Genomic DNA, 27,559 nt, shown 5'->3' on the forward strand with positions numbered 1-27,559 from the left:
TATGTGAAACAGTGTCAAATTAATGTCAAAAAAACTTGGAAGCGGCATGTGCGCAATGTGCGCTGCACATTATTGATTTTATTTATTTTCAAGATTGTTTTGTTTTCTTACTGCGAATTTGTGAGATAAATGTTTGTGAACAAGTGCTCAAAATGCTGACTCCGCGCTTCAAACTTTCGCAGGACGCGAATCATGTGTTCATAACAATACATGCACCTTACACCAACATCGGCGATACAGAAATCAATGTGGACGGGGAGAATTTTCTCTTCGTATCCAGTCCGTATTTCCTGAGATTGCGACTCCCTGGCAGATTAGTGGATAATGACAGCTCTAAAGGATCTTACACGTGTGATTCTGGTGATTTCACCCTTACTTTCGACAAAGAACAACCAGGGGAGTGCTTTGAAAACTTAGACATGATTACCAGCTTGCTAGCTCCTCGGGACATACCTGATGTGAACCCCGCTTTAGTCGAAATGCTTGACGAAGACGGCATTACACTTGATGAACATGAAGAAATTAATCCCACTGCTGAATATGCAGTCGGTTTTGCTAATAAACTCACCACAGAATTTGGAGATCTCGCCAGCGAATACCCACAAATATTTGAATTAAGGGATCCCCAAAACGTTGCTATTACTGATCGTAATAACCTGAGAATACAGTATGAGGACGACAAATTTTCACCAGACCATTATTTGGCAGATTTGTATGAACCTGAACTAATATTTCCGTACTTAGAGTACACACCGTTTTGGGATAGTCCTGACTATAATAACATAGATTTTACTGAAGATGAAATTAGTGTGTTGAAGGAGCTTCCAAACAAAAGCTATTTGTTGACCAAAACTGAGAAGCAACAGGTTATGCTTGGGATTATTGACATTTTATACGGATACTGCTACGATAAAAGAACTACGTTGAATGATAGCACAGTGGAGTCCAGTTGGACAATAAATAAACTATCATCTACATTGAGCTGGTTTTGTGTCTTCAATGACATACAAGAAGTATTAATTGCTTGTTACAGAAGGGCTCTAGTATTCCCAATATTCAGAAATTTTGAACTTTGTGAAGCGGTAAAAAATGATGTCACATTGCTCTTTGAGAAAGGAAAAAAGTTCATCATAAAATGTTTTATTGAAATCCACACAATGTTCAACAAAAGCAATGATGCTCGTTACATTTTAAATCAATTGTACATCAAAGATTATTTAGTGTTTTTGCAGAAATGCAGCAATGAAGATATCAATAAATTGCACTATCAAATTCTTAACAAACGAGATCTCAAAAAATGATGTCGAACTAGAGTTAGAAGAATTAGAACATGCAGCTCAACTAGTAAAAATTGAGCATTCACAGATTTTAGAGAATGAAATGGCACTAAAAATGGCCTCTTTGAATATACTTGGTCTTGGGTCTAATAATGATGCACTAAATGAAGAAGAAAGCGAAGATGATGACTCATCATACATTGCTAGTGATTCATCAGAAGATTCCTCAGATGACCTTGACTCTGATGATGACCAACATCCATCATGACACGAGGCTTTCGACGCATAGTCGACGTGCAAAGGCTTGTAAACGTTTCGCATTAATATGAAGACTGAGTAAAATAGGAATTTATTAGCCAAAGATTAAAATTTGGTATTGTTATGGACACCTCACATGGTACTTCGAAGAAATCGAGAATAACAGTATCCGATGGCAGCACATTTGTAACAAAAAGTAGTTTGAAGTGCTGGCAAATTATAAGATCTTTTTACCATTTTTCAGTTAAGAACTGAAAACTGAGACCTCATTGTAATCTTTGGCAATATTTGGTACGTTGATATTGTTGGTAAAATGTTGCTGTTATTATAAACTATTTTAAATGAGATATGCAACAGTGAAGATGGATCTATAACAAGAAATAGTTATTGTGCGGAATATACAAGCCTTTGAGATTCTTGGACAATTGTTTTGAATAAGTGTAACGTTATATGATTTACAATATTACGAGTTTATTAATAAGTATATTACCTACTCTCAGTGTATTTAGACAAAAAAATACAATTAATAAGTAATATTCAACAGTAGCAATAAAAATGTCACACTACAAAATGTAAAATTGCTGTCTAGATTTTGAACCATTGTAACTCAAGTTGTTAAAGTTGAATATCTATTGGACTACTTAGGCTGAGATATATATTATCTTACTTTAACTTTGACAAACTTCAAATATCTGTCAAAGTCCATACAAAAAACACCGGTTATTGTTAAAGTTACCGTCAAGGTAAGTTGGTGCGACTCAGCCTTAATTTGTAATGTGGTAGATTGCTGGCGCGATTTTACTATACTGTTTTTAATATGACAGCACTTGATTAGTGAAAAATTGTCTATGAATCTGCCTGTATTTAAAACCTGGATTTATTAAGACCTAAGAAAGATCATACAAATACTGTTCTTTACAGTATAATTATTTACAAAAATATACAATTAACACCTACTTTTTACAAGCACCATTTATTGTACCTAATTACCATTGAAATCCCTGTAATACATTGTATTAAAATCTCTATTAAATCATATTATAAATGTCTATTATTGTGTTTTATTCCGATTTGCAATTATTGTATTAAATGCCTTTCAGTTGGAACCACTGTAGGTAAGGTTCTTGCACTTGCTAGTGGCTAAAACAGTGGCGCCAACTGGTGATCGCAAATACGATACAAATCCTGAAACTAACTTGTGATGTATTGTAATCTCTGTGAAAATCCTTAAATGCCTAAGGTCCCTTGTAGATGGCCCTGATCATGCATTACCTTATCTCTAAACCGCAGCCTTGCATCTGCCTATGCATAATATCTTTGCGTAATGAAGGAAATCCTTCCCCCACATGGCACGCATCACGCACTGGCCACTGCGTTAATCGAATATGTAATTTTCAAATTAAAACCTATTCTGGTATCGCTAGAAATATTGTCTTAAATACTTACTCCCGGACCTATATGTAGATGGCCAGATATTTTAAACTGGATGTTACTCTAAAGCCCGGTCTGTGAGCACGTAGAATTTTGTCCAATGACCCCAACAAGCTACCCATCCTTATCGCTCGCGGACCAGACTATAGCTAGAGAGCGTAGGTGGTACACAGTAGAAAATAAAACATTGGGGTTGCTAAAAACGTATGTACTGCTAGGAAAACTCAAAATATTTGTTTTTCAGGATGCTCACAGGGCCAATGTAGTTTATCTTTGTCAACCTGTTGTTCATAGTATAAACATCGCTTTGTTTTGGGTTTAAAAAACAGGAAACTTGTAACTCGATCGATTTCAACATTAAATACTTAGTACTTACTTACTCTACATCTGCAGACAGCCAAGTTAGGTAAATAATGCATTCAAAATCAATGCCAATAACTGTATTGATATTGGTGCTGATATTTTAGTAAACACAGACTTAAGAATTCCTGAAACAACGCGAATTCAACAAAACTGTAACTGTACTTAGTTCAGTGGTTTATTGCACAGTGACCTTTTCTAAAAGAGGATCCATAAATCATTGCGTTTACTTACCCGATTGCAAAAGAGAGTGTAGTGTAATTTGTCGTCGTGCCCATTATTTCTGAAACAGTTACATTAAAATGTTATTATTTATAATCGTGCCAAGTATATTGTGCTGTGTTTACGCTTGGAGAAGAAGGCGAAAATATCTCCAAGGGAAATTGCCGCCGATTTCCAATGGCGCCTGGCCCATCGTTGGGCACATGCATTTGTGGGTGAAGGGACGTGAGTGTTTATGATAAACAGATTAGGTTCGTTCGTTTCAGCCAAATGACGTCCACTGCTGGACAAAGGCCTCCAAGGTTTTCCACAATGCACGGTCCTGCGCTTTAGGTACATTAGATTAGGAACTTAGAAAATAAATCGTTCACTAAATTGACCGGGTTAGGAATCGAACCTGGGAAACTGTCATTACGTCATTGCGCTATCAGAAAAGCGTGTATGACAATGTTGTTTCTCTTTATTGCACGCAAGTAACGTAAAAATGGCGGACTTAGGTAATAACAATACGATGCATTCTCTACCATTTGTTGAGAGTAAAATTAGTAGGTAATATTTAAAAACTGTGATTTTTTAATTTTCAGTTTTTTGGCCTCGATTGTTGGATATGCAAGAAGATTGTTTAAAACAAGGAGGCATGACTTATTTTTATTCAGGGGCCAATCAGTCATACACTTACTATGGTCAGTATAACTAGGTACAGGTACTTTCTAAGTAGTCAAATAGTACAGTACCTACCTACCTCCTACTTACTTGGTTCTATTGGGCAGTTTGTGTAAAGGTTTGCAATTGTTCATAATAATTATTGTCGTTTTACAGCAATATCCAACCCTAACGACTGTGAAAAAGTAGCTAATTCGTGCACGGAAAAAGTTTTTCTACTCGAGGATTCTTTGCAAGCATTTTTCGGTCAGGCACTGGCAACTAAAACTACTGGTAGGTATCTGGTACATCATGTACCTACCTAATTAATTAGGTCTACTTGTGCACAATAGAAAGAAACACATAGGTTTCTCCGTCTCAAAAAGCTTAGTTACCTAAGTAGGTATGTACTTAACTCTACATGGCGCTATTTTTTTTAAGAATTTTAGAAAATTTGCTTTGTACAAATAATAATAGTCTCGTTAGCCCCTCGTACTAAGCTAGATTATGCTTGTATCACGAGTGAGCTCACTACAATACTTAGTCGAGTGGCGGCGGGGTTCGAACTCGTGTTTCTCTAATGATGAGTCAGCCAGTCCGACCCTTTTTTCCCCGCTCGGCTATCGTGATATTTATGCCAATTTTAGTTCCAGACTGGGACAAGCGTCGCACTCTTTTGGAGCCGATGTTTGATGCAGCAGCTCGGACGGGAGTGTGGAACCGACACGCGAAGATCCTGGTTGAAGAGTTGGAATCCAAAGTTGGAAAAGGATTTTTTGATCAGACGGAATGCTTACAAAATGCTGCAATGGGAATTTTGCTCAGTAAGTTTTATNGGTTTAATAAGTTACTTAAAGAAGAATAATTGATAAGTATTATTATAGACTTAATTTTTACAGTAAGCTTAGGTACTTTTGGGGGAGGCCTATGTATATGTTCACCAGTGGACGTCTTGTGGCTGAAATGATGGATGATGATGATGATGAAAGATCCAGTTGCTGTAAACCTGTAATGATCTAACAGTTAGAATTTAACTAAAGGATGGTGATAATGATGATGATGTAGGTAGGTTCTTGAAGTCAGTTTACAAGTTTAAAGAATAATAAAAACACACAAATTAAAACAAAAATTTTAAAATAACCGTTTATTTTCTCTAGAATCTACTTATGGTGACATTGAAGATGAGCTGCAGACTATGGCATCCCACAAGACGTGCATGCAAGAAACAATGGAAGTGCTTTATGAACGGCATCGGTCATTTATGAAGCATAAAACGCTTATTTTCAGATTGTCTAGATTAAAACGGAGACAAGATGCATGTGTTAGGACTATGAAGGCTTTGACTAATGAGGTAATTTAATTAAAAACAACTGCACAATAAATTTTAATAAAGCCGAAAAACTTCCGGTCTTTGTGGAAATCCTTGGGGGAGGCCTTTGTCCAGCATTGGACGTCATTAATAATAATGTTGCTTTAACTTTTTCAACGCGAGGACCTATTTCCTCGAAGAATAGGATATTTTTGCATTGAATATTAAAGGTTGAACGATTTTACATAATACCTACTAGGCTAGCAAAAGCTCAAGGAGTTACCTACCAGTAAAGTTTGCTAATAACTTAATAATTATTATTGTAATTGTTTTCAGCTAATTATAAAGAAACGAGTAGAGTTCCAGAAAGAATCAGGTAAGTCATAATAAAAGTATTTCAGGTACAATTTGCGCAGCAATGGGATAAGCGTATTTTACAAAATAGTCTATTGATTGAAATACCTAACAATGATGAAAACTACCCTCATTTTCAAATTTTAATTCTAGCGCCTAAGACTATATTGGACTTTTTATTGGGACTGGAAATTCAAGGAGTCTACTCTGAAAAGACCACAGTTGATGAAATCAATGGAATTATTTTTGGCGGTTACAGCACCCTAGTGAATTCTTTGACTTTTATATTAGTCATGATTGGATCCAATCCTGAAGTGCAGGAACGTGTTTATACGGAGTAAGTTAATTGTGTTTTACCTGACTGCGCTAGAAGGGGTTATTTGCCAATTGATTATTAGGTTTTGATTGATACTTTTTAATGCTTTAACCGCCAAACCAATTCAAAGAGTTTTGGCTTCTTTCATACACAAAACAACTCAATCAACCTCATACACTCCATAGAATTATTGCATATTTCATTTAAATCAGAGTTCCTATTACACCCCTTCGATGGACTTCTGGGGTTTATCGTAGGTATAGAACGTCATGATTACTCATGATGTCATGCACCCAACGACGTACTTATACCATTTCCTAAATAGCACCTGCACGAATAGCACCTGGCCTATTAAAGTTAGTTACCTACCTATAATAGTTAGCTAGGTTTTGGTTCGATACTTACTGAACCCACTCTATAAAATTTTCTTATCTTTCTCTTCTTTTATTGAATACCTAAGTAAGTACTTGTATCCTTTCAATTTATAAAAATATTGTTTACAGAATTCAAAATGTATTGAGCGATTCAACACGAGAAGTAAACATGGACGATCTGAATAATTTCATTTATTTACATGCTGTAATTTTAGAAGTTTTGCGTTTATATCCAGTGGTTAGCATTATAACAAGGAAAACTAAGAATTCTATGGACCTTAGTAAGTATGATTACGAATAAAAGTTATACTTAATTAACCTACCTAGGCTAGGTATCTAAAAACTAAAAGCTCTGTAATTAGCGTGAAGATTGAAACTGCATCAAAATTCTTTCAGTTTTAGATAAATGTTACACCCAATTACCTACCCCCAAGTCCATTATTTCCCTAGTCAGAGAGATTTCGCTTTCAATTATTTTTGCTTTTGGTAAGTAGGGGTACTTACCTAAAAGAGCTTTTATAAGCATGGCGGGAGCTTTTGTTGCAATGATTTCTGTTGCTTGAAGAAGCTTTTGGTAAGTAGGTAGGGGTAAGTATTAAGTGCTTCGTTAAGCATGGCGGGAGCTTGATTTCTGTTACATTATTATAATTTTATGTTCGTTTTAGGTAAATACACCATCGACCCTGGCAGCAACTGCTTATTATTCATCCATGCCATGAACCGCCACCACTCCTGGGGAGCTGAAAGAGAAGCCTTCAAGCCTGAGAGGTGGCTGGATGGGACCTCAAGACCACCGTATGCTACATTTGGCTTGGGAAGACGTTCGTGTATTGGTATGTTTGAAAGAAATATTTTAATACTAGCGGCCGCCCGCGACTTCGTACGCGTGGATCCCGTTTTGCCCCCTTCATCTATCTATCTTACGCGGTTTAGATTTTTTCATACAAATGTTTTTTCCCGCTAACTCCCGTTCCCGTGGGAATTTTGCAATATCCTGTTGTAACTAAGCTTTAAGTTTACTAAGGTACCTGCATGCCAAATTTCAAGCGTCTAACTTAAGCGGTTTAGATTTTTCATACAAATGTTTTTTCCCGCTAACTCCCGTTCCCGTGGGTATTTAGCAATATCCTGTTGTAACTAAGCTCTAAGCTTACTAAGGTATCTGCATGCCAAAGGACAATGACCAAAAGTGGTCCAAATGTCCACCACTAATGAGACCTATATTGGCTTATAGTCCATTAAATAGAGATTAACTTTCAGTATGGGCCGAAAAAAAAATAAGCTGTCAGTTAAAAGTTATGACCGTATGAAAAATTGTAGTAGTTAACGCGCTAATCTCAGGAACTACTGGTCCGATTTGAAAAAATATTTTTGTTATGGATAGCCCATTTATCAAGGATGGGTTTAGGTTAATATAACATCACCCTACAACCAATAGGGGCGGAGCAGCGACCACCCGACCATAATTCCAATATTGTTGTCTTTTTTTCTTTTAGCGAAAATCTAACACGGCACACTAAGCGACATGATATAACATGCATAGATTAATCCAAAATGTGCGATGGATAGAATGATATCAAGAACATTTTTCGGATGAAAAGGTAAAAAACATGACTTTTCATTCAGTCATAACTTTTTACTGACAGCATATTTTTGATTGCGGTTTGGTTATAATGAGTCAGTATTTAGTAGACTATTTTACTACATAGGTCTCGTTAGTGGTGGACATTTGGACCACACTCCATACATTTTTGGTCATTGTCCTTTCAAGCGTCTAACTTAAGCGGTTTAGATTTTTCATACAAAAGGATTTTCCAGCAAATTCCCGTTCCCGTGGGAATTCTTAAGTATCCTATAAATGCCCAGGAGTATGAAGAATAACTGTACCAAGTTTCGTTAAAATCCGTTGAGTAGTTTTTGTTTCTATAAGGAACATACAGACAGACAGACAGACAAAAATTTTACTGATTGCATTTTTGGCATCAGTATCGATCACTTATCACCCCCTGATAGTTATTTTGAAAATATATTTCATGTACAGTTATTGACCTCTCTACAGATTTATTATAAGTATAGATTTTAAAACTATTATGTTGCATTTTTTACTATAAAATTATCACTTCACGGGATTTATTGCAACAATATCTACGACGACGCCGCATCTCTTCAGTCTGCCCGCGACCATGACTCGTGGAACCGAGCCGAAACGTCGGTAGGGTAAATATTTTATTTACCGTTAAAATAGATATTGTTGCAATAAATCCCGTGAAGTGATAATTTTAAAGAAATGTTTTTTTTATTTAGTAGGTAACTACCAAGTAAAAAAATTTTTTTATTTATTTTTATTTTATTTCAAGCAACTGCCTTCTCCCTAGGTTGTCTGGTAGAGATCGCTTCATAGCGATAACATTGCATAAATCGTGCCTTCTCTTTTGTTACTTCTTTCTTTTGTTTTGTGTCGTTTATAAATGTTTATAATACCAGCTATTACCAGTTTCAAAAAGAGGTGAACTCTCGACCAGAGGCACCCATACCTAGATAGGTAACAATAGAGATCCTGGGGTCAATTCCCAGGTGGAATTAACCTGTTGTGTCACAGTACAGTCCAAGATTGAATAAATAGTAGTAAATAACATTTTAAGCACCTGATATAAATAAATCATCTAGTAGACGGATAATTGCCTACTCCGCTATACCGCAGATAAAGGTCATGATGGGCCTAACTTAAGTTTTGACAACAAAAACAAAAGAGAAAAAAATCTTAATATTTAGCTACAATGTTATTAAGAGAAAAATAAATAACTTACATAATAATATCATTTGTATTACAGGAATGAAACTGGCCTTAAACTCGATGAAAGTCATTCTGATCCATCTGCTAAGGGACTACAAAGTGATTGCTGATATAAAAAAGTTGGTGATCAACCAAGAACTGCTACTCACACCAGTGTCAGGGCATTATATCGCTTTGGAGAAGAGATCGAAGACACTTTCATCATCATTTCAGCCACAGGACGTCCACTGCTGAACATAGGCCTCCCCCAATGATTTCCACATCGCCCGGTTGGTAGCGGCCTGCATCCAGCGCCTTTCTCCTACCTTTATGAAGTTGTCAGTCCACCTTATGGGTGGACGTCCCACGCTACGTTTACCAGTACGTGGTCTCCACTCCAGATCTTTGCTGCCAGAAGTTACTTTAATAGGTACTATTTAAATAAGACAAGAAGATGCAGCTACCTGGATGAATCAATTTTGAGAAAGTGTAGTGGTCTGTCGGAAAACCTTACTTACCTACCTGACTATTACTTAGCTCTTTCTAGCTTTTCCACTCATGACAGTGTTGATTGACAGTTAAAGTTGGACTTCAGAGTTAATAAGTATATAAGTAAGTGCATTGGTAAACAACATAACCATATCGTATTACATAAACTATTGAGAAACTGACTAAATTATAATAAATGGACATGGTACAATATCTTAATTAAGCAATCAATACGGTTGACTAATAACAATTACTTATGTACAGAATTATGTAAATAAAGTATTTATAACCAATATGATTTGTTAATTATTATGAGCCTGCTGTCAATTTAAAATCATTTCGTAGAAAAAAATATTTAGGTACACAAAATGAACTGAACTTAATATTGTTTATGTAAGAATAAACATTTTTGGGTATGGAAATTTTAGTGACAACACAAAAACATGATTAGCATAATCTATCTATAATATATCGTGTAAATAAAGCTGTATTAAATTGGAAGAAAGAAAGAAGTAAACAAGTTTTTCAGTTTTATTTCTATTTCCTAGAAACTAGTTCTTGAGACATGCCTCTAGGCAAGAAAAAGAAGAAGAAAACATATTTTTTGGAGGTCCTGGGTTCAATTGAATTACTGGAATGAATCTATGCTTCAGTTTGAACCTAGTTTTAAGCTATTTGGTACCAATTTGGTACAACAATTTTATTTATTTTTGCTTTATGTTAATTTGTATCATTCTATTTTTACTACTCCTGTGGACGTTACAGTCCACGAAAGTGTTTATGGCCGAAGGCCTCTATCCTGATTAATGTCAATTTGCTACGAAGTCGATTCGTCACATTTCTGAAAGTAAATAAACGTTATAAAATTAGGTACAATTACACTCCAAAATAATAAAAATATGACGAATATACCTACACTGTTTTTTTCGGCACATCGACAATAACCCCTTGATACATAACATCAATTATTGACGGCTTGGTACCTATTATGTTGATTAAGTTATATTCAGTGTCCGTAACAGTCACGTAGCACCACTCGCACTACATAGTCATGTACATAACAGTGTTTATACAAGCATTCGTGTTGTTGTTGGCGTTCGCGTGCTATTGGGTGCTCAAGCCGAATGTTAAGAAGCCCCCAGCATTCCCGGGCGCTTTGCCCATAATTGGGCATGCTCATTTGTTGGTTGGGGATACAGCACGTAAGTAACTAGCCCTGAGGTACTTTTATTTTTGAAAGGTTTGATTAATAAACTCTCTCTTGTTAGGTACTTAGGCTGGGTTCCACCATCTTACTTTGACTTTAACAAACGTCAAAAAAGGTAAGGCCTAATAGCGCAATAGCAGCCTGGGTTCGATTCCCGGTGGAGTAAAAGGTATCAACTCGTTTTAATCAGCTTTATCACATAGAATTCACGATTTACTTGCGCCTCAATTTCTTCAATCAATCAATACATTCAATAAAGCAATCACGAAAATTGCTTCGATACATTCTAAGTTTATTATCCTTAAAAATGAAATTTAGATGTATGTGGCTCTATGTAAATATTAAACGTTGTTTACAGGCGAATTGAGACACAATATACAATATTATTATCCATATTATTGGAATAAGGTTTTGAAAAAATTTCACTATCTACATAATTATACTAATATTATAAAGCTAAAGAGTTTGTTTGTTTGTTTACTTGAACGCGCTAGTCTCAGGAACTACCGGTCCGATTTGAAAAATTCTTTCAGTGTTAGATAGCCCATTTATCGAGGAAGGCTATAGGCTATATACCATCACGCTACTAGTAATAGGTGCAAAGCAAAAATGATTTTCACGCGTACGAAGTCGCGGGCACTGCTATTTTTCAAATAAAATGTGTAAGTAAATTCGAAAGTTCAAGGGTCATTTCTTAAATTTACAGATTTGTGGCAGTTTGTGAAATGCATGCAACAACATAATCTAGACAATGGCGGAGTGACGTACATAAAGATAGGCACAAAAACATATTACGGTGAGTAATTAATTAGCTAAGTATAGTCTAGTATAAAGACTAACATACCTACTCGTAAGTTTTCTCGGGTCTCAAATTCCAAGTCACATCTAATTCGTTCCAGAGGTTTAAGCGATAGAAAGCGACAGGTCTTCAAATAAAAGCTCTATAATTTGGCGGCTGAAGTTGTTTATTATTTTATTACAGCGCTAAGCGATCCAGAAGACTGCACAAAAGTGGCGAGCGTTTGCTTCGAGAAGAGCTTCTTCTACCGCAACATCGTCAGCTCTTGGGTCGGGCAGGGACTGGTGACTGCATCAGGTGAAATATATTTGACTATCCATAGGTATACTAAATAAAAAATCGTAGATAGTACCTTTTTAAATAAGATCAATTAGTGAAAATCTAATAAGTTAAAAGATTAGGTAAACATTTAACATTATCATAACAATTTTTACTCGTAATACGAGAACATATTTTGCTGATGTTCCAAGTATTTTCTTTCCCTCCAACAATCATCCAAATCACAACACAGCATATCCCAAAGCTTAGCCTACTTATTACGTATCGTTGGTGTCCCTTTTCAACCGAAGGATGTCCACTGCTAGATAAAGACCAAGGATTTTCACCAGTCCAACGCAACGCGCTTCAAGGTGCTTCATGCAACCATCACCAAGTCGTCGGTCTTTATAGGGTGGGGACTGTCTGCATAGTCTTTCAGTACGTTACAATTAAATAACTTCTTTTTCTTCTACCTAACAGTTCCCACATGGAAGGTCCACCGCAAGATGCTGAATCCAGTCTTCAAGCAGCAAGTCCTGGAGAGCTTCCTGGGTATAATAAACAGCCATGGAAAGATCTTGGTAGAGAATATGGCAGCTGAGGTGGGGAAGACTCCGTTTGATCCTGTGCCTTATTTGGACAAAGCCATTCTTGAGGCCAGTTTCCGTGAGTATCTGAATCAATAGCTTTTATCTTCGCAATGAGGTGATGAGTGATGTGAAAATTAGCGACATGGAAAAAAAAATACAGTATAAGTAGCTACCTACACTCTACGGGACTATTCCCACCTCTCGTTCCCACCGCTGCAACTCCTGTGTAGCCAGGATCTACAGCTTGACCGCCAATAAAAACTCAATCAGTGAAGATCAAGTTTGTCCCTGGGAAAGTTAATCAGAAGAACATAGAATAACGTCATCTACGGGAGTAGCTTCAAATTCTGTGTGCCAAATATTAAAGTCTTATTTTCATTTTTTACTTCTAGGCTTCTTGTACCCAATGAATGTCACAATGAAATTCTTCAAATAATGCTATGTCCATAAAATTCTGGCCACTGATAAATATTAGCCTAACAAGGCTGAGTTGCACCTCCTTACTTTTACCGTAAATAACCAGAACCGGTGTTTTTGTATGGAGTTTGACAGGCGTTTGTTAAAGTTCAAGATGGTGCAACCCAGCCTAAGTAGTAGCAGTAGGAGTTAATCAATTTTCTTTATTGTTTGTCCAAAGGTATCGCGTTTGGTGCTGCTAGAAACGATAAAGAGATCAAAATGGATTCTTACATCCAGGCTTTCAAGGAGGTGACCAACATCCTAATCCAGAGGTTTCAGCACGTTTGGATGCACAGCCGATTCATTTACAGCTTCTCCAATCTGAAGAAGAAGCAGGATAAGGCTATTAAGACCACTTGCGATGTGTCTTTTGAGGTAAATAAAATAAGCAAAACTAGTAATATTGCAAGGCTAACAATTTTAAAAATAACTATTTTATAGGTACTCTTTTGTTCTAGATAATTAAGAAGAAAAAATCAGAAAGTGAAATTACTCCAAAGATATCTCCAAATTCCAAAACTGGTCAGTACTTACGACACTTACCTTCGTTCCCACCTCCACTAGTCTAGCTTTGAACTTCAACTTTCTTATGATTTAATATCAATTTTTGATTTACTTTTATTGAATTTACAGATAACAATAAAGTTAAGGGCTTACTGGATGTAATCTTAGACGTCACTAAAGGAGGTTTGACAGTTGAAGAAATAAGAGAAGAACTGGACACGATGATATTTGCTGGGTACGACACTGTGGCCACCACTCTAATTTATGTATTGGTGGTGCTAGGATCGTACCCTGATATTCAAGAACGGACCTTTCTTGAGTAAGTCCACGAACGCAAATTTGTAGAAAAGTTATGGTATATTTTTTTAGAAAGTGACCTAATTAACAAATAAAATATGACTCAGGTCAGTCTTTTAAAGGCCTGCAAGTATTTATTACAGTCTTATCAAGTCTGTTGCATGAGTTAATGTTTTTTACATTACACACCTACCTGTTTTTTTACACTATTCCATTTCTTTTTTCAGATTGCAGGAAGTTCTCAAGATTAAAGACAATGATATTGATAAGGAAGACCTACAGAAGTTGGTGTATTTGGAGGCAGTGATAAAGGAGACCTTACGAATCTTTCCTATTGCTCCTATCATCATCAGGGAATTGGATAAAGATGTTCAGTTAGGTATGCCAAGTCTACTACTCTTGGAGGAGGTATGTGGTTGCGCTCTAAGAGGGGACGTTCTCAGAAGGGTAGAGGTCTAAGTTTTTAGTGGGTTCCACGAGCTCGAGTCTGACATAACTGCCACACCCGGCGGCAGGTATCCATGGGTGGACACTGGGCAGGCCATTTTCCTGGGTCAAGAAAAGTCAGAACGAAGCCAAAATAACGATTCTATGCTCTATATAAAAAAAGCTTAACATAATACATTAACGCCCGTATTCACAAACTATCCTTGCTTAAGTGAAGCAGTAATTAGAACGCACAGCGTTGAATAGAGCTCTGTGATTGGTTCGTATGTCACCCTGTGCGTACACGCGTACTGCGAGATCTCATAGTAAAGTTTGTGAATGCGGGCGTGCGTGAGTTTATTGTATACGTACCATCATGACATTTACAAATTTTCAGAAAACTACACACTACAATCTGGAAGCGAGTGCATCATGCTGATCTACGCGACTTGCCGTCACCCCGTGTGGGGCGAAGACCGGCATGAGTTCAAGCCTGAACGGTGGCTGGACCCTTCTAAACTTCCTGAGAATCCTAATAGTTTCGCTACTTTTGGAGTCGGGAGGCGATCTTGTATAGGTAACTTCATTCGTACAGTATAAAAGGGACAAAAATATAATGTACCAGGCAGGGGCCCTCACAGTCACGGATCCAACTCAAAAACGGTAGTGCTCACATCAAAGGCATCCAAATATCGTGCAGGCATTACTTGTAAAACCAGATAAATCTGTCAGACCTGGGAGTATAGGTAAAATCCTCTGAAGCCTCTGGTAAATTAGAGAGGGTCATGCTGCTGTAGTGAAGTCTAATGACCTGATGATGATGATTTTAAATAACCACCTGGAGTACCACATGAACAAATGGATCTCGTCCAACATTTAATCGACCAATACTGAAATATCACTCTTGCCCAGTTGACTTTACAGGCGTTTCACTAAAGTTCCAACGTTTAATCAAGTTTCAAATTATTTATTTATTACAGGTAAAGCTTATGCCCTGATGTCACTGAAAACCATACTCAGCCATATAGTCCGCCACTACAAAATAAAGGGGGACTACACCAAGCTGGATATGAAGATGGAAATACTGACGAAACCTATAGCTGGACACCACATCACGTTAGAACATAGGATTTGGTAGATTATTGTTAAGAAAGTAGAAATAATTGTAAATTAGGTACGTGTTCACATTACTTTCAAATACATTTCCGTAAACAGCAGGGGTTTCCAACCTTTTCTGGACCAGGGACAATTTTGGTTTCTTTATTGTTTGCAGACACCGTTTAAAAAAAACAAACCAAGGTACCTATCTATATCTCAAATAAACATTATTTCATCTTGATTTCTTCAGCTTGATTTAGAAAATCAAATACGATACCAAATCAATTAATTACATTCGTATTAATTTCATCTTTGAGCTTGCATTCTTCTGTACAAGTTCTGTAGTGATTACTTAAACCTTCTTCTAACACGCAAGTCTCTTGCTTGCAAAATTTAATATCATTCACGGACCCCATTTAACTCCTGCGGACCACCGGTGGTCCGTGGACCACTTGTTGGGAACCCCTGGTATACAGGGTGTAATTTTTATACGTTCAAACAGAAGGGTTGAGTCTGATACTCAAATAATTCTTTCAATTCAAACATAGCTTGTGTCAGAGGCTTTAGAGTAAGGGCAGTCTATGAGGGATTGTATTAAAAAAATGTTATGGACAGGAAAAAGGGCTTCGTATTTTTTCTTAAGCTATGATTTTTCAAAATATATTTTTTCTACATAATATTGTTTTTATTCATTTACTTTATTGTTTATATTCAACCATATTTTGGCGTTGTAGTCTAATTTCGCCAGGCGGCGCGGTGGCGGCGTCGTGTGCAGGAGCCCTTAGACGCAAAATATATATAAATATAAATATATAAATAGTATTTTGTGCCTTAGACTACAACGCCAAAATATGGTTGCTGGAAACCAGCTATGTTCATCAGTGTATGTGTGGCTGAAATGATGATGATGATGATAAATAAACAATGTGTAGGTAAATAGGTATTGTTTATAAGCCGTTGAGTTAGCGTTATGCACTGATTACCCAAACCTATCCATAAATCAAATACTGAATGCACCGGTTTTTCATAATACATTGCACTCATATTCACGCAATGCATACTAATGAAGCAAAAAGTTTAGCAACTAATTTTAACTGCAATGTTTTTGTGTTGTGACGTTGCGCACAGTATCCGCAGCACAAATATAAATGTGCGCAGAATGCAGATGCGGTGTGATGGCCAGCGGAAATAGGCACTTTGAGCGATTTCAGTTTCATCATTCAGTTTTGGTAGTTCTACAAAATTACTCGTAAAGGTATAAAGGCCAAATTATAAGTTTTTTAAATTATTAGGGAAAAGGCAGCTAGCTTTTGCTGCATAATAAAGGCGTAACACACTGAAATAACTGATTGGCACTTGTTGTTTGTTTCACGAACATAAGTAAATAAATAAGTTATTATTTTTATCTATTCCATTAACCATCAAAACAACCTTTGACCACACTGGTCGTTAATGGGATTCTACAATTATCCTACTAAGTAATACTATAAATGCGAAAGTTTGGATGTCTGGATGTTTGTTACTCTTTCACGCAAAAACTACTGAACGTATTTTGTTGAAACTACAGTTTACAGTATTAATGTTTATAACCCAGAATAACATAATTATAGGCTATAATTTACGACGATATGTGACAAACTTAATTTCACGCGAGTGAAGCCGCGGGCAAAATTTAGTACATTTATAAAGCATCATACACATTACAGCCGCAATACGTTAAGATAAACGACAGCATGTGAAAGAAATTGTAGTTGTTGGAGGTACATTAAGGTATTAATTCTCGTGATATGGATACGGGAATGTTCCAAAGGAAAATGAGATTCAACACTGAAACAAGGCCTAGCTTGCAACTAGAAATATTATTAAAAACCTTTAAAAAGAGGTCAATAATAGTTTTTTCTGATTATCTTGCACTGCTTATGCTTCTGCAGCCGATGGGGCAGCAAGGTCTGGAGTGAAGGCCGCGTACCGGAAAACGCAGCGTGGGACGTCCACCCACAAGGTGGACCGATGATATCGTAAAGGTAGCAGGAAGGCGATGGACGCAGGCCGCTACCAACCGGGCAACATGGAGCATTGAGGGAGGCCATGTTCAGCAGTGGACGTCCTATGGCTGAGATGATGATGATGATTGCACTGCTTCTTCTTAGTACTGGCCCACATGTTGTTCTGAAGCAGTTGTAAGGTAACTGGGACGTGTAAAGGTTCAACTAAACCAACGCGTGCTGACGAGCGATGGCGATCAGACGTAAACGCATTGATCGCCATAATAACGCGTGGGCTGCACGCGTTATTTTGATCGAACCATAAAAGCGCTTTTTAGAGCCTATTAGCAAAAAATAAATGACTCTTAGGACAGATTAATAATTATGACCTACGTATACGAACGAGTTTCACGCGGTCTCCTAAAACCTCGGCTGGGCAAAGTCACGGTTGAAACTGTGTTGTTTGTAGAAGGTGGTCAAACGTTTCGCGTGTGTTAGAGCAGGGTTTCTCAAACTTTCGGCTCCACGAACCCATGTTAAAGTTTCCAGGGGACAGCGAACCCCTTTTTGAAGAAAAATAAGGTTTTGATTTCAATAAAAGGTACCAAATAAAGTGCCAAAGAAACGTCTTTTTAACATGTGATGGGTGTGCCTGTTTCTTTTCGCAAATGGAGTCAATATTACGAGTAATAATTTTGGATAATATTTAAACCTTCATTCTGCCACTATTGCGTAAATGTAGTCGCGAATCCTTTTTTTTTGTCGCGGAGTAAATGCTTTGCGCACCGTTCACCAATGCCGGGGGACAGGGTGGTGTGTGGGACTCGCGGCGCCCTGAAAAGGGCGCTGCTCCGTCCTGAAAAGGACGGGGTATACCCACTAAAACCTCCGTGGCGTTCCGTCATCGCCGGAGTGGGGTGTCGCGAGTACCCGGCCATAACCTTAGATCGTCGCGACCGCCTGGTGTCAAAGTCTGTCGAAGACTTATCGCATTCCCCACTTTGAGAAACCGTGTTAGAGCATTAGACATAAGAAAATATTAATTTAAACCAGTCGTTATTGCTCGTTAATTTAAGAAGCTGCTTTAAGTTATTAGCTAGGAAACCTCAGACAAAACATCAGTTTGCGGTCGAGTAGAGGAGTTACATGAAGTTGATAATTAGTTTTTGAAATGTACATTTTATTGTTTGTGGTAGTGTTATGTGGTGTGTGGGTAATTTCCCGAAGAAAAGGTTTTAAGGGTAATCTACCCCCGACTTACCCTGGATGTTTGCCGATCATCGGTCACGCGCATTTGTTGGTGGGAAATGGAAAACGTAAGAATGTTTTTTTCTTTAATATTTAGAAAAATTATGGGTGTAGTTATTTTCCTAACAGCAAATCTTGATTGACAGCAAAGATCTCTATATGTAATGTAATATTATGTAATGCTAAGTAGTTAGAACTTTACCTAAATGAATATAGTCCTAGGTATGCTTTCAAATTGCAGGGTTATGGAATCTGCTTGAAGATATACAAAGGGAATGCCTGAAGAATGATGGCGTTATGCATTTCAAAATAGGACCCATGTCATACTACGGTGAGTGATTATTATGCAAACCTACCACTTTACTTATATATCGTTTGATGATCTATACTTAATATAAAATATTATAAAGCTGAAGAGTTTGTTTGTTTACTTGAACGCGCTAATCTCCGAAACTACTACTGGTCCGATTTAAAAAATTCTTTCAATGTTAGATAGCCCATTTATCGAGGAAGGCTATAGGCTATACAACATCACGCTACGATCAATAGGAACAGAGCAATAATGAAAAATGTTGCGAAAACGGGTTTTCACGCGTACGAAGTCGCGGGCACAGCTAGTAGATGATAAAGATAAACGATCTATCTATAGCATGAAAGCTTCTTTAAAAAGAAGTTATAGTTCCAAAATACTGAACTGTCCTATGCATGACATTGACAGTGGGGCGCCACCGTCAATACCGGATCGCTGGTTCCGATTTTTGTCACGTTGGAAACCATATAGTTGAACGATGGTAGCGCCCCCCTGTCATTGAGTTTGGTGGGACAGTTCAGCGCGGGTCATCTATAAGTAATATTCAAAAAGAACTTTCGTCTTTGATACTGAGATGTGTGTCAATCCGTTTCTTAGATACAAGTAGCCAAAAAGTTCTCAACACGTCTTTGTTACATTGAAATAAGGTTGTTGTCAACTTTTTGGCCACTTTTGGTGTCACAAACTATTTGACGGAGACTGTACATGTTTTGACAACTCAGGAGTTTTGTTTTTATGAATACTTTTCACGTAAGTATATTAATATTAATTATGTAAGATTAACATCCGACTAATTACTAAATTTTCCAGCGATCTGCGACCCCGAAGACTATTTCACGGTGATGGGTGCTTGTTTGGAAAAAAACTACTTTTATCGGAAACTCTTGAGTGTCTGGGTGGGTGATGGACTAGTCACTGCTCCAGGTAAAGATTCAGGATTTTTCACTTTGACAGTTTTGTAAGTCTCAGCACAGAATAATAACAAGCACTACCACAGGTCTCAGGTAGAGCGTTTGATAAAGAAAAATTCACGTTATCAAATCACTATTATAATTTTTAGATAATGCCTATAATAGCAGTAGAAGTTGTCTGTAAAGTTCTGAAAAATATGAACAAGCAGAAATAAAAGCCGTTATATCGCGAAAGGAAATCTTTGCTTTTCAGCAAGCTGATAAAATGCAAGTGTAACAAAAAGTACCTACACCTACAGTTTACGCTTGTTCCTTTTCCAGTGACGGTTTGGAAGAAACATCAGAAGCTGCTGTATCCAGCTTTTGGCCAGCAGGTGGTGGATGGTTTCATTGGGGTCTTCAACAGCCAAGCACGGACCCTCGTCAACAACCTGGCAAGGCTTACAAACATGGGGCCTTTTGAACATTTGGAATATATCGGGCGGGTTGCTTTAGAGGCGAATTTATGTGAGTGAATTCACTAGGTGGACCGACGATCTGATGAAGGTTACGGGAAGAACCTGCGGGCAGCGTAGGAACGGTCGTTATGAAAACCCTTGGGGAGCCTTTGTCGAGCACTGGACGTCATTAAATAACGCCACCGAATTCTTACGAACGAATTTTTACCTGACTCTGACGAAGCTAAAGGGCAAACCTTATTTGCACTTTGAACAGAGTACAAACTGAATGCCATATCGTATTCTCCTTCCGTTAGTTAACCTTTACGCCAAGATGAATTATTTCGAAACATTTGCTGTTCAGATATTTCTGATATTTAAACCATTCACTGACTATCTTACTCGGTTGCATTTAGCAAACCTTAACTCCCTAGTCAGTATTTCTATGACGATCAGGATTCGTAACCAGTTTTATACCGTACTTAGTCGATTCTTTGAAGGTTCGTCTTACATTAACTATAGCTCTACCGCTTAACTCAGTGCCTGAGGTATGAGTATGACCGGCATAATTTACCTATACCTAATTATTAAAATTCTTACAGTAACCGCATTCGGTTTAGAGCTAAACGAAAAAAACATCGAAAAAATGGAGGTTTACATGAGATGTTTTGATGATATCCGGAGAATTATGATCCAAAGGATCCAAAATGTTTGGATGCATAACAATTTTGTATACGGTTGGACTGAACTCAAGAAACGTCAGGAAAAAGCTTTGAAGACGCTTCAAACGATGAATGATGAGGTAATCAATGATAACTAACCTTATTTATGTTTGTATTCTTATTTCTATACAATCCGGTCGAGTTAACTGCGCACATGGCAGCCGTGACGTCACATCAACGGTCTAGTACGGACCGGGTGAACGCGGGTAACTGCGAGGGAGTCGCATTCCAGTGAGGTGGCAGTTAACTCGATCAGTTTGTACCTAGATGTCTTTCATGTCTCTAATATCAATGTCAACTGCCATCATTTAAAGCTGTGTAAAATCTATTATTTAGTGCTGTGAAGATATCATCAACTGTTATTTTGGTTAGTTCTATTTCTATATTTGTCTAGATTTAGTGTTTTAAGTTATATCAACTTCGTTTTAGATAATACAGCAAAAAAGAAGAGCAATGAAAGATAGACTTGGTGCTGGGCAAACAAATAAAGTTGGTAAGTTACCTATCTTTTTGACTAGGAGTTGCTCAGGGTTCAATATTAGGACCACTATTTTAAATGTTGAAAATGAAGTTTTTTATTGAAAAAATTGGTATCTTTTATTCTGTTGGCTCTACTTAAAATTATTTTACTATAAAAGAACTTCTCACACTACGTGAAACCTCTTCAAGGTAACACTAATTTATAAAGATAACATTTGAAAATATTAACTAATAAGATGTAAACCAGTGAGTACATTATGCTAAGGTCTAAGGTTAAGCTCACTTAGACCGCATCAAAGACATGTTTAAAACTCAACGTAAGTAAACAAACAGATAGGTAAATAATAACATGTGGAAACGTGAAAAAAATAAACACTAAGAATATTAGGCCCTGTTTCCACCAAAGCGGAGCGGAGCGGAGCAAATGTGTGTTGAATAACCAATCAAATTTAATTATTTCCACTTCTAGACTAAGAGCTAGTGAACGCCAGACCTACGTCATTTTATAAAAGCTGAAAGTTTGTCAGCGTATGCTCCCAATATATTATACAGGGTGTCCCAAAAACAATGGATAACCCTGTAACCATNTTGTTTGTGGTAGTGTTATGTGGTGTGTGGGTAATTTCCCGAAGAAAAGGTTTTAAGGGTAATCTACCCCCGACTTACCCTGGATGTTTGCCGATCATTGGTCACGCGCATTTGTTGGTGGGAAATGGGAAACGTAAGAATGTTTTAATTTAATATTTAGAAAAATTAAGGGTGTAGTTATTTTCCTAACACCAAATCTTACGATTGACAGTTGACAGCAAAGATCTCTTATATTATGTAATGTAAGCTAAGTAAGTAGGTAGTTAGAACTTTACCTAAATGAATATAGTCCTAGGTATGCTTTCAAATTGCAGGGTTATGGAATCTGCTTGAAGATATACAAAGGGAATGCCTGAAGAATGATGGCGTTATGCATTTCAAAATAGGACCTATGTCATACTACGGTAAGTGATTATAGGCATACCGACCTATTTACTTGATATGAAAGTTTCTAAAAAAAGTTTTGTAAGTAGGTGATATTGACAAAGAACTTTCTTTGATTCCCGGAATCATATATGAGTGTTAGCAGTGTTAGGTACAAGTAGGTACAGTCAGCGTCAAATAGTTCGTAATACCAGTAACACCCAAAGTAGCCAAAAAGTTCGCAACACGTCTTTCTTACATTGAAATAAGGTTGCTGTCAACTTTTTTGGCCACTTTTGGTGTCACTAACTATTTGACGGAGACTGTACATGTTTTGACAACTCACGAGTTTTGTTTTTATGAATACTTTTCACGTAAGTATGTTAATATTAATTATGTAAGATTAACAACCGACTTATGACAATATTACAAAATTTTCCAGCGATCTGCGACCCCGAAGATTATTTCACGGTGATGGGTGCTTGTTTGGAAAAAAACTACTTTTATCGGAAACTCTTGAGTGTCTGGGTGGGTGATGGACTAGTCACTGCTCCAGGTAAAGATTCAGAATTTTTCACTTCGAATGTTTTGTAAGTCTCAGCTTGATAAAGAAAAAGTATTCACGATATCAAATCACTATTCTATTTTTTAGATAATGCCTAGGTATATAATAGCAGTAGAAGTTGTCTGTCAAGTTCTGAAAAATAAGAACAACGTAGAAAAAAGCCGTCATATCGCGAAAGAAAATAAATGTTTGCTTTTCAGCAAGCTGATAAAATGCAAGTGTAACAAAAACTCTACTCTACAGTCTACGCCTGTCGGTTCCTTTTCCAGTGACAGTTTGGAAGAAACACCAGAAGCTGCTGTATCCAGCATTCGGCCAGCAGGTGGTGGATGGCTTCATTGGGGTCTTCAACAGCCAAGCACGGACCCTCGTCAACAATCTGGCAAGGCTTACGAACATGGGGCCTTTTGAACATTTGGAATATATCGGGCGGGTTGCTTTAGAGGCGAATTTATGTGAGTGAATTCACTAAGTGGACCGACGACCTGATGTAGGTTACGGAAAGAACCTGCGGGCAGCGTAGGACCGGTCGTTATGAAAACCCTTGGGGAACCTTTGTACAGCACTGGACGTCATTTGTGGCTGAAACGACGAATTCTTTTTTTACCCAACTATGACGAACATAAAGGGCAAACCTTATTTGCACTCTGAACAGAGTACAAACTTAATGCTATAATGTTATCCTCCTTCCGTTAACCTTCAGGAGAAGATGAATTTTATTGTTTTCACACATTTGTTGTCAAGATATTTCTGATATTTAGATATTCACTGATCTACCCTACAGTATACCTAAATATCTCATTCGGCTGCATTGATCAAATAATAACCTAACCGTAACTCTTTTCTTTCTAGTCAGTCTCTCTATATTGAGGATCGAGTTTCGTAACCCGTTCTACATTATTTAGTCGATTCCTTGAAGATTCGTCTTTATTGACTAAATTAATTATTCAAATTTCAGTAACCGCATTCGGTTTAGAGCTAAACGAAAAAAACATCGAAAAAATGGAGGTATACATGAGATGTTTTGATGATATCCGGAGAATTATGATCCAAAGAATCCAAAATGTTTGGATGCATAGCAATTTTGTATACGGTTGGACTGAACTCAAGAAACGTCAGGAAAAAGCTTTGAAGATGCTTCAAACTATGAATGACGAGGTTAATGATAACTAAACTTTATGTGTATTTTTATTTTTATACAATTCGGTAGAATTAACTGCGCACCTGACAGCCGTGACGTCACATCAACGGTCTGGTACGGACGGGGTGAACGCGGGTAAGCGAGACGCATTCCAGTGTGGTGCGCAGTTAACTCGATCAGTTTGTACCTAGATGTCTTTCATGTCTCTAATATCAAGGTCGACTGCCATAATTAAAAGCAGTGTAAAATCTATTATTTAGTGCTGTGAAGATATCATCAACTGTTATTTTGGTTAGTTCTATTTCTATATTTGTCTAGATTTAGTGTTTTAAGTTATATCAACTTCGTTTTAGATAATACAGCAAAAAAGAAGAGCAATGAAAGATAGACTTGGTGCTGGAAAAACAAATAAAGTTGGTAAGTTATCTTTTTGACTAGGAGTTGCTCAGGGTTCGATATTAGGACCACTATTTTAAATGTTGAAAATGAAGTTTTTTATTGAAAAAATTGGTATCTTTTATTCTGTTGGCTCTACTTATTTTTTTTTACTATAAAAGGACTTCTTACACTACGTGAAACCACTTCAATGTAACACTAATTTATAAAGATAACATTTGAAAATATTAATAAGATGTAAACCAGTGAGTACATTATGCTAAGGTCTAAGGTCAAGCTCACTTAGACCGCATCAAAGACATGTTTAAACTCAACGTAAGTAAACAAACAGATAGGTTAATAATAACACGTGGAAATGTGACAAAAAAACTAATAGCAATATTAGGCCCGGTTTCCACCAAAACGGAGCGGAGCAGAGAAGTAGAATAACCAATCAGATTTCATTATTTCCAATTCTCCGCTTAGCACAGCTGTCAAATTCTATAGAAAAATTTGACAGCCCAATACTTCTCCGCCGCGCTCCGGCTTGGTGGAAACTGGCCCTTAAGTATGTAGAACCAAATCCTCCATTTGCCTCTGGTACATTACAGTGCTTCTGTATTGAAGACTAATTGATCGAATGCTTACCACTTCATAGGTAAAAGATTCAAAGGCTTCATGGACCTAGTTTTGGAGCTGGTAGAAGAAGGGGTTCTCACCGATCAGGAGATCAGGGGCGAAGTGGATACGATGGTGCTGGCCGGATATGACACATCGTCCACTACGGCGGCATATACGTGTGTTCTGCTGGGATCCTATCCTGATGTCCAAGAGAAGGTGTATGCTGAGTAAGTGCGATCAAATGGCGGTTGTCACTTGTCTTATTCGTCTTTTGTTTATGGCCAGATGGGGTGTCATTTGTCCAAGTGCTGGATTAGGGGGAGTGAATAAAACGAAATGCTATCTGCATAGGGTAGTTGACACTCTATCATAGTCAATTAATGTACTTTCAATGAGCTGGTAAAACGCGACACGCGCATAGATTTTATGTGGCAATGAGGACTGTAATATGACGTCATAGTTTGCCTTTTTCTTATAATTTGGTTTGAGGATTTAATGACATACTTAATATAACTTTCCTAGCCTCTGTGACAAAATTTACCTTTACTGTTTGGGCTTTATTGGCGGTCAAGCTGTAAGTCCTGGCTACGCAGGAGTTTCAGCGGATGGGAACGAGAACAAGAAATCCTCTACTCTCCATGAACCTAGCTATATTATCCTTGTGCAGCCTATTATTACTTGATTTGATGTCTACTTTTATTCACAGGTTGGAAGAGGTATTCGGAAACTCAGATATAGACGTGGAGAAGCACGATTTATCTAAACTGGTCTACCTGGATGCCGTCCTGAAAGAAGTGGGCAGACTGTACCCGGTCACACCAATTATACTGAGATATGTGGACAAGGACGTCAAACTTAGTAAGTTTCTTTTTATTCACCACTACGAGACTATTCCCACTGCTCGTTCTCACCGCTGCTACTCCTGTATAGCAAGGATCTAAAGCTTGGCCGCCAATAGAAACCCAACCAGTGAAGGTCTTTGTTGGTCCGGGGAAAGTTATTAAACTGTCATTGGACCCACAACGAAATAAATCAGAATAAAAAAAAGCCAACCATTGAAGGTCAAGATTGTCGCGGGGAAAGTTAAACTGTCATTGGACCCACAACGAAATAATCAGAATAAAAACCCAACCAGTGAAGGTCAAGTTTGACGCGGGAAAAGTTGAACTGTCATTGGACCCGCAACGAATTTAATCAGGAACTGAAGGACATAGAGTTCGGAGTTAAGGTTCGACTTTCCTTCAGTGCAAAGCGGTTTCCAACTGTGGAGTACCGTGTCTCCAACTCTGGTCTATGACAAAAATAGGATAAGAAAGACTTTATCGAGTCTATTTCTTTCCAGGAAACTACACCATGCCGGAGGGTAGCAACTGCGCTATATTCCTAAGCGGAGTCAGCCGACNTACGATGCGCTTTCCGGTACGTAGCCTCCACTTGAACCTAGCTGAGGCTACGTACCGGAGAGCGGTCATTATGAAAATCATTGGGGTACAGGCCTATGTTCAGCAGTGGACGTCCTATGGCTGAAATGATGATGATGATAAAATGTTGCTTTATTAAAATTCCTACGCTAAAAATTATCAATTTGTATTTGATGCCACTATGCAGTCCTAGTTTAACTATTACGAGAAAAACTAATTTTTGCAGTTTTCATACTAGTTGCTATTCAAGTAGCCATAAGATAAAAATAATACAGAATACATAAGCTTGTGATACCTTTTCAGAATTTCCATTAACCAAGGAAGTTTTTAAGGTAATGGGCACGATGGTCTCCCTACATTTTTTTTACACGATGGCTGATCAAAAGTGCAAGGCAATGAATTAATTTTTCCTTCTTCTCTGCAATTTCTTAAAATTTTCATACTTTTAAATTAGTTTGTTGAACTTTAATCTTTTCTTTTGATAGCCCAACTATCCCTTGTGATAAGGAAAAAAACTAGATTGAAAAGTATCCTCATTTGTAGAAATGGCATGAGAAAAAGTAATCGCAGGTGGCAATTTTCTAAAAATGCACAAAAACTTAAAAATCTTGAAATCGGTGATATTTTTACTGGGGTCAAAATTGGACGTTAGGGAGACCATGGCGAGGCCTATCGATGGTTACAGGGTTATCCATTGTTTTTGTGACACCCTGTATAGGATATAATGTTGGTGAATTATGAAGGTAACTATGATTGTGGTTTATGGTCATCGTGGCTTTGGGAGCTACCCTAAAAAAACTGTCTGACAAGGAGTTGGAACTGTCAAAACTGTCTGGCTTTTGGGGAAAATACTTCTAATTATTGTCCAAATATTATACATAAAAATCAGATTTGATGGTCAGCTTTTATAAAATTACGTAGGTCTGGCGTTCACTAGCTCTTCGTCTAT

General features: G+C 37.5%; 4 protein-coding genes across 4 annotated transcripts; all 4 read left to right on the forward strand.

Annotated features, from left to right (window-relative positions):
• The first annotated feature begins 2 nt into the window (after positions 1-2).
• Positions 3-2,584, forward strand: LOC114364027 (protein SHQ1 homolog). The gene is given in 2 exon segments (XM_028320007.1): positions 3-1,280; positions 1,282-2,584. Coding segments are annotated over 2 exon segments (1,392 nt in total). The 5' UTR covers positions 3-152; the 3' UTR covers positions 1,546-2,584.
• Positions 2,585-3,432: 848 nt separating this feature from the next.
• LOC114363998 (uncharacterized) lies at positions 3,433-6,013 on the forward strand. Its single transcript, XM_028319974.1, has 6 exons — positions 3,433-3,773; positions 4,133-4,231; positions 4,368-4,484; positions 4,838-5,014; positions 5,836-5,875; positions 6,007-6,013. The coding sequence occupies exons 1-6, from the start codon at positions 3,629-3,631 to the stop codon at positions 6,011-6,013; spliced, it is 585 nt and encodes a 194-aa protein (XP_028175775.1). The 5' UTR covers positions 3,433-3,628.
• A 33-nt stretch (positions 6,014-6,046) lies between these two features.
• Positions 6,047-9,583, forward strand: LOC114363983 (cytochrome P450 4C1-like). Its single transcript, XM_028319954.1, has 4 exons — positions 6,047-6,190; positions 6,673-6,824; positions 7,209-7,376; positions 9,375-9,583. Exons 1-4 carry the CDS (start codon positions 6,147-6,149, stop codon positions 9,569-9,571), a joined length of 561 nt encoding a protein of 186 aa, XP_028175755.1. The 5' UTR covers positions 6,047-6,146; the 3' UTR covers positions 9,572-9,583.
• A 1,256-nt stretch (positions 9,584-10,839) lies between these two features.
• Positions 10,840-26,925, forward strand: LOC114363999 (cytochrome P450 4C1). Its single transcript, XM_028319975.1, has 21 exons — positions 10,840-11,007; positions 11,719-11,808; positions 11,995-12,108; positions 12,550-12,735; positions 13,297-13,493; positions 13,577-13,640; positions 13,752-13,941; positions 14,147-14,298; positions 14,743-14,922; positions 15,326-15,479; positions 15,561-15,565; positions 18,592-18,744; positions 18,918-19,007; positions 19,797-19,910; positions 20,219-20,404; positions 20,937-21,136; positions 21,486-21,549; positions 25,227-25,416; positions 25,896-26,047; positions 26,532-26,608; positions 26,914-26,925. Exons 1-21 carry the CDS (start codon positions 10,857-10,859, stop codon positions 26,923-26,925), a joined length of 2,721 nt encoding a protein of 906 aa, XP_028175776.1. The 5' UTR covers positions 10,840-10,856.
• The last annotated feature ends 634 nt before the right edge of the window (positions 26,926-27,559 follow it).

The sequence above is a fragment of the Ostrinia furnacalis genome, unplaced genomic scaffold, assembly GCF_004193835.3.
Source record: "Ostrinia furnacalis isolate ACB-3 unplaced genomic scaffold, ASM419383v2 OfSCF7340, whole genome shotgun sequence".
NCBI classification, from domain to species: Eukaryota; Metazoa; Arthropoda; class Insecta; order Lepidoptera; family Crambidae; genus Ostrinia; species Ostrinia furnacalis.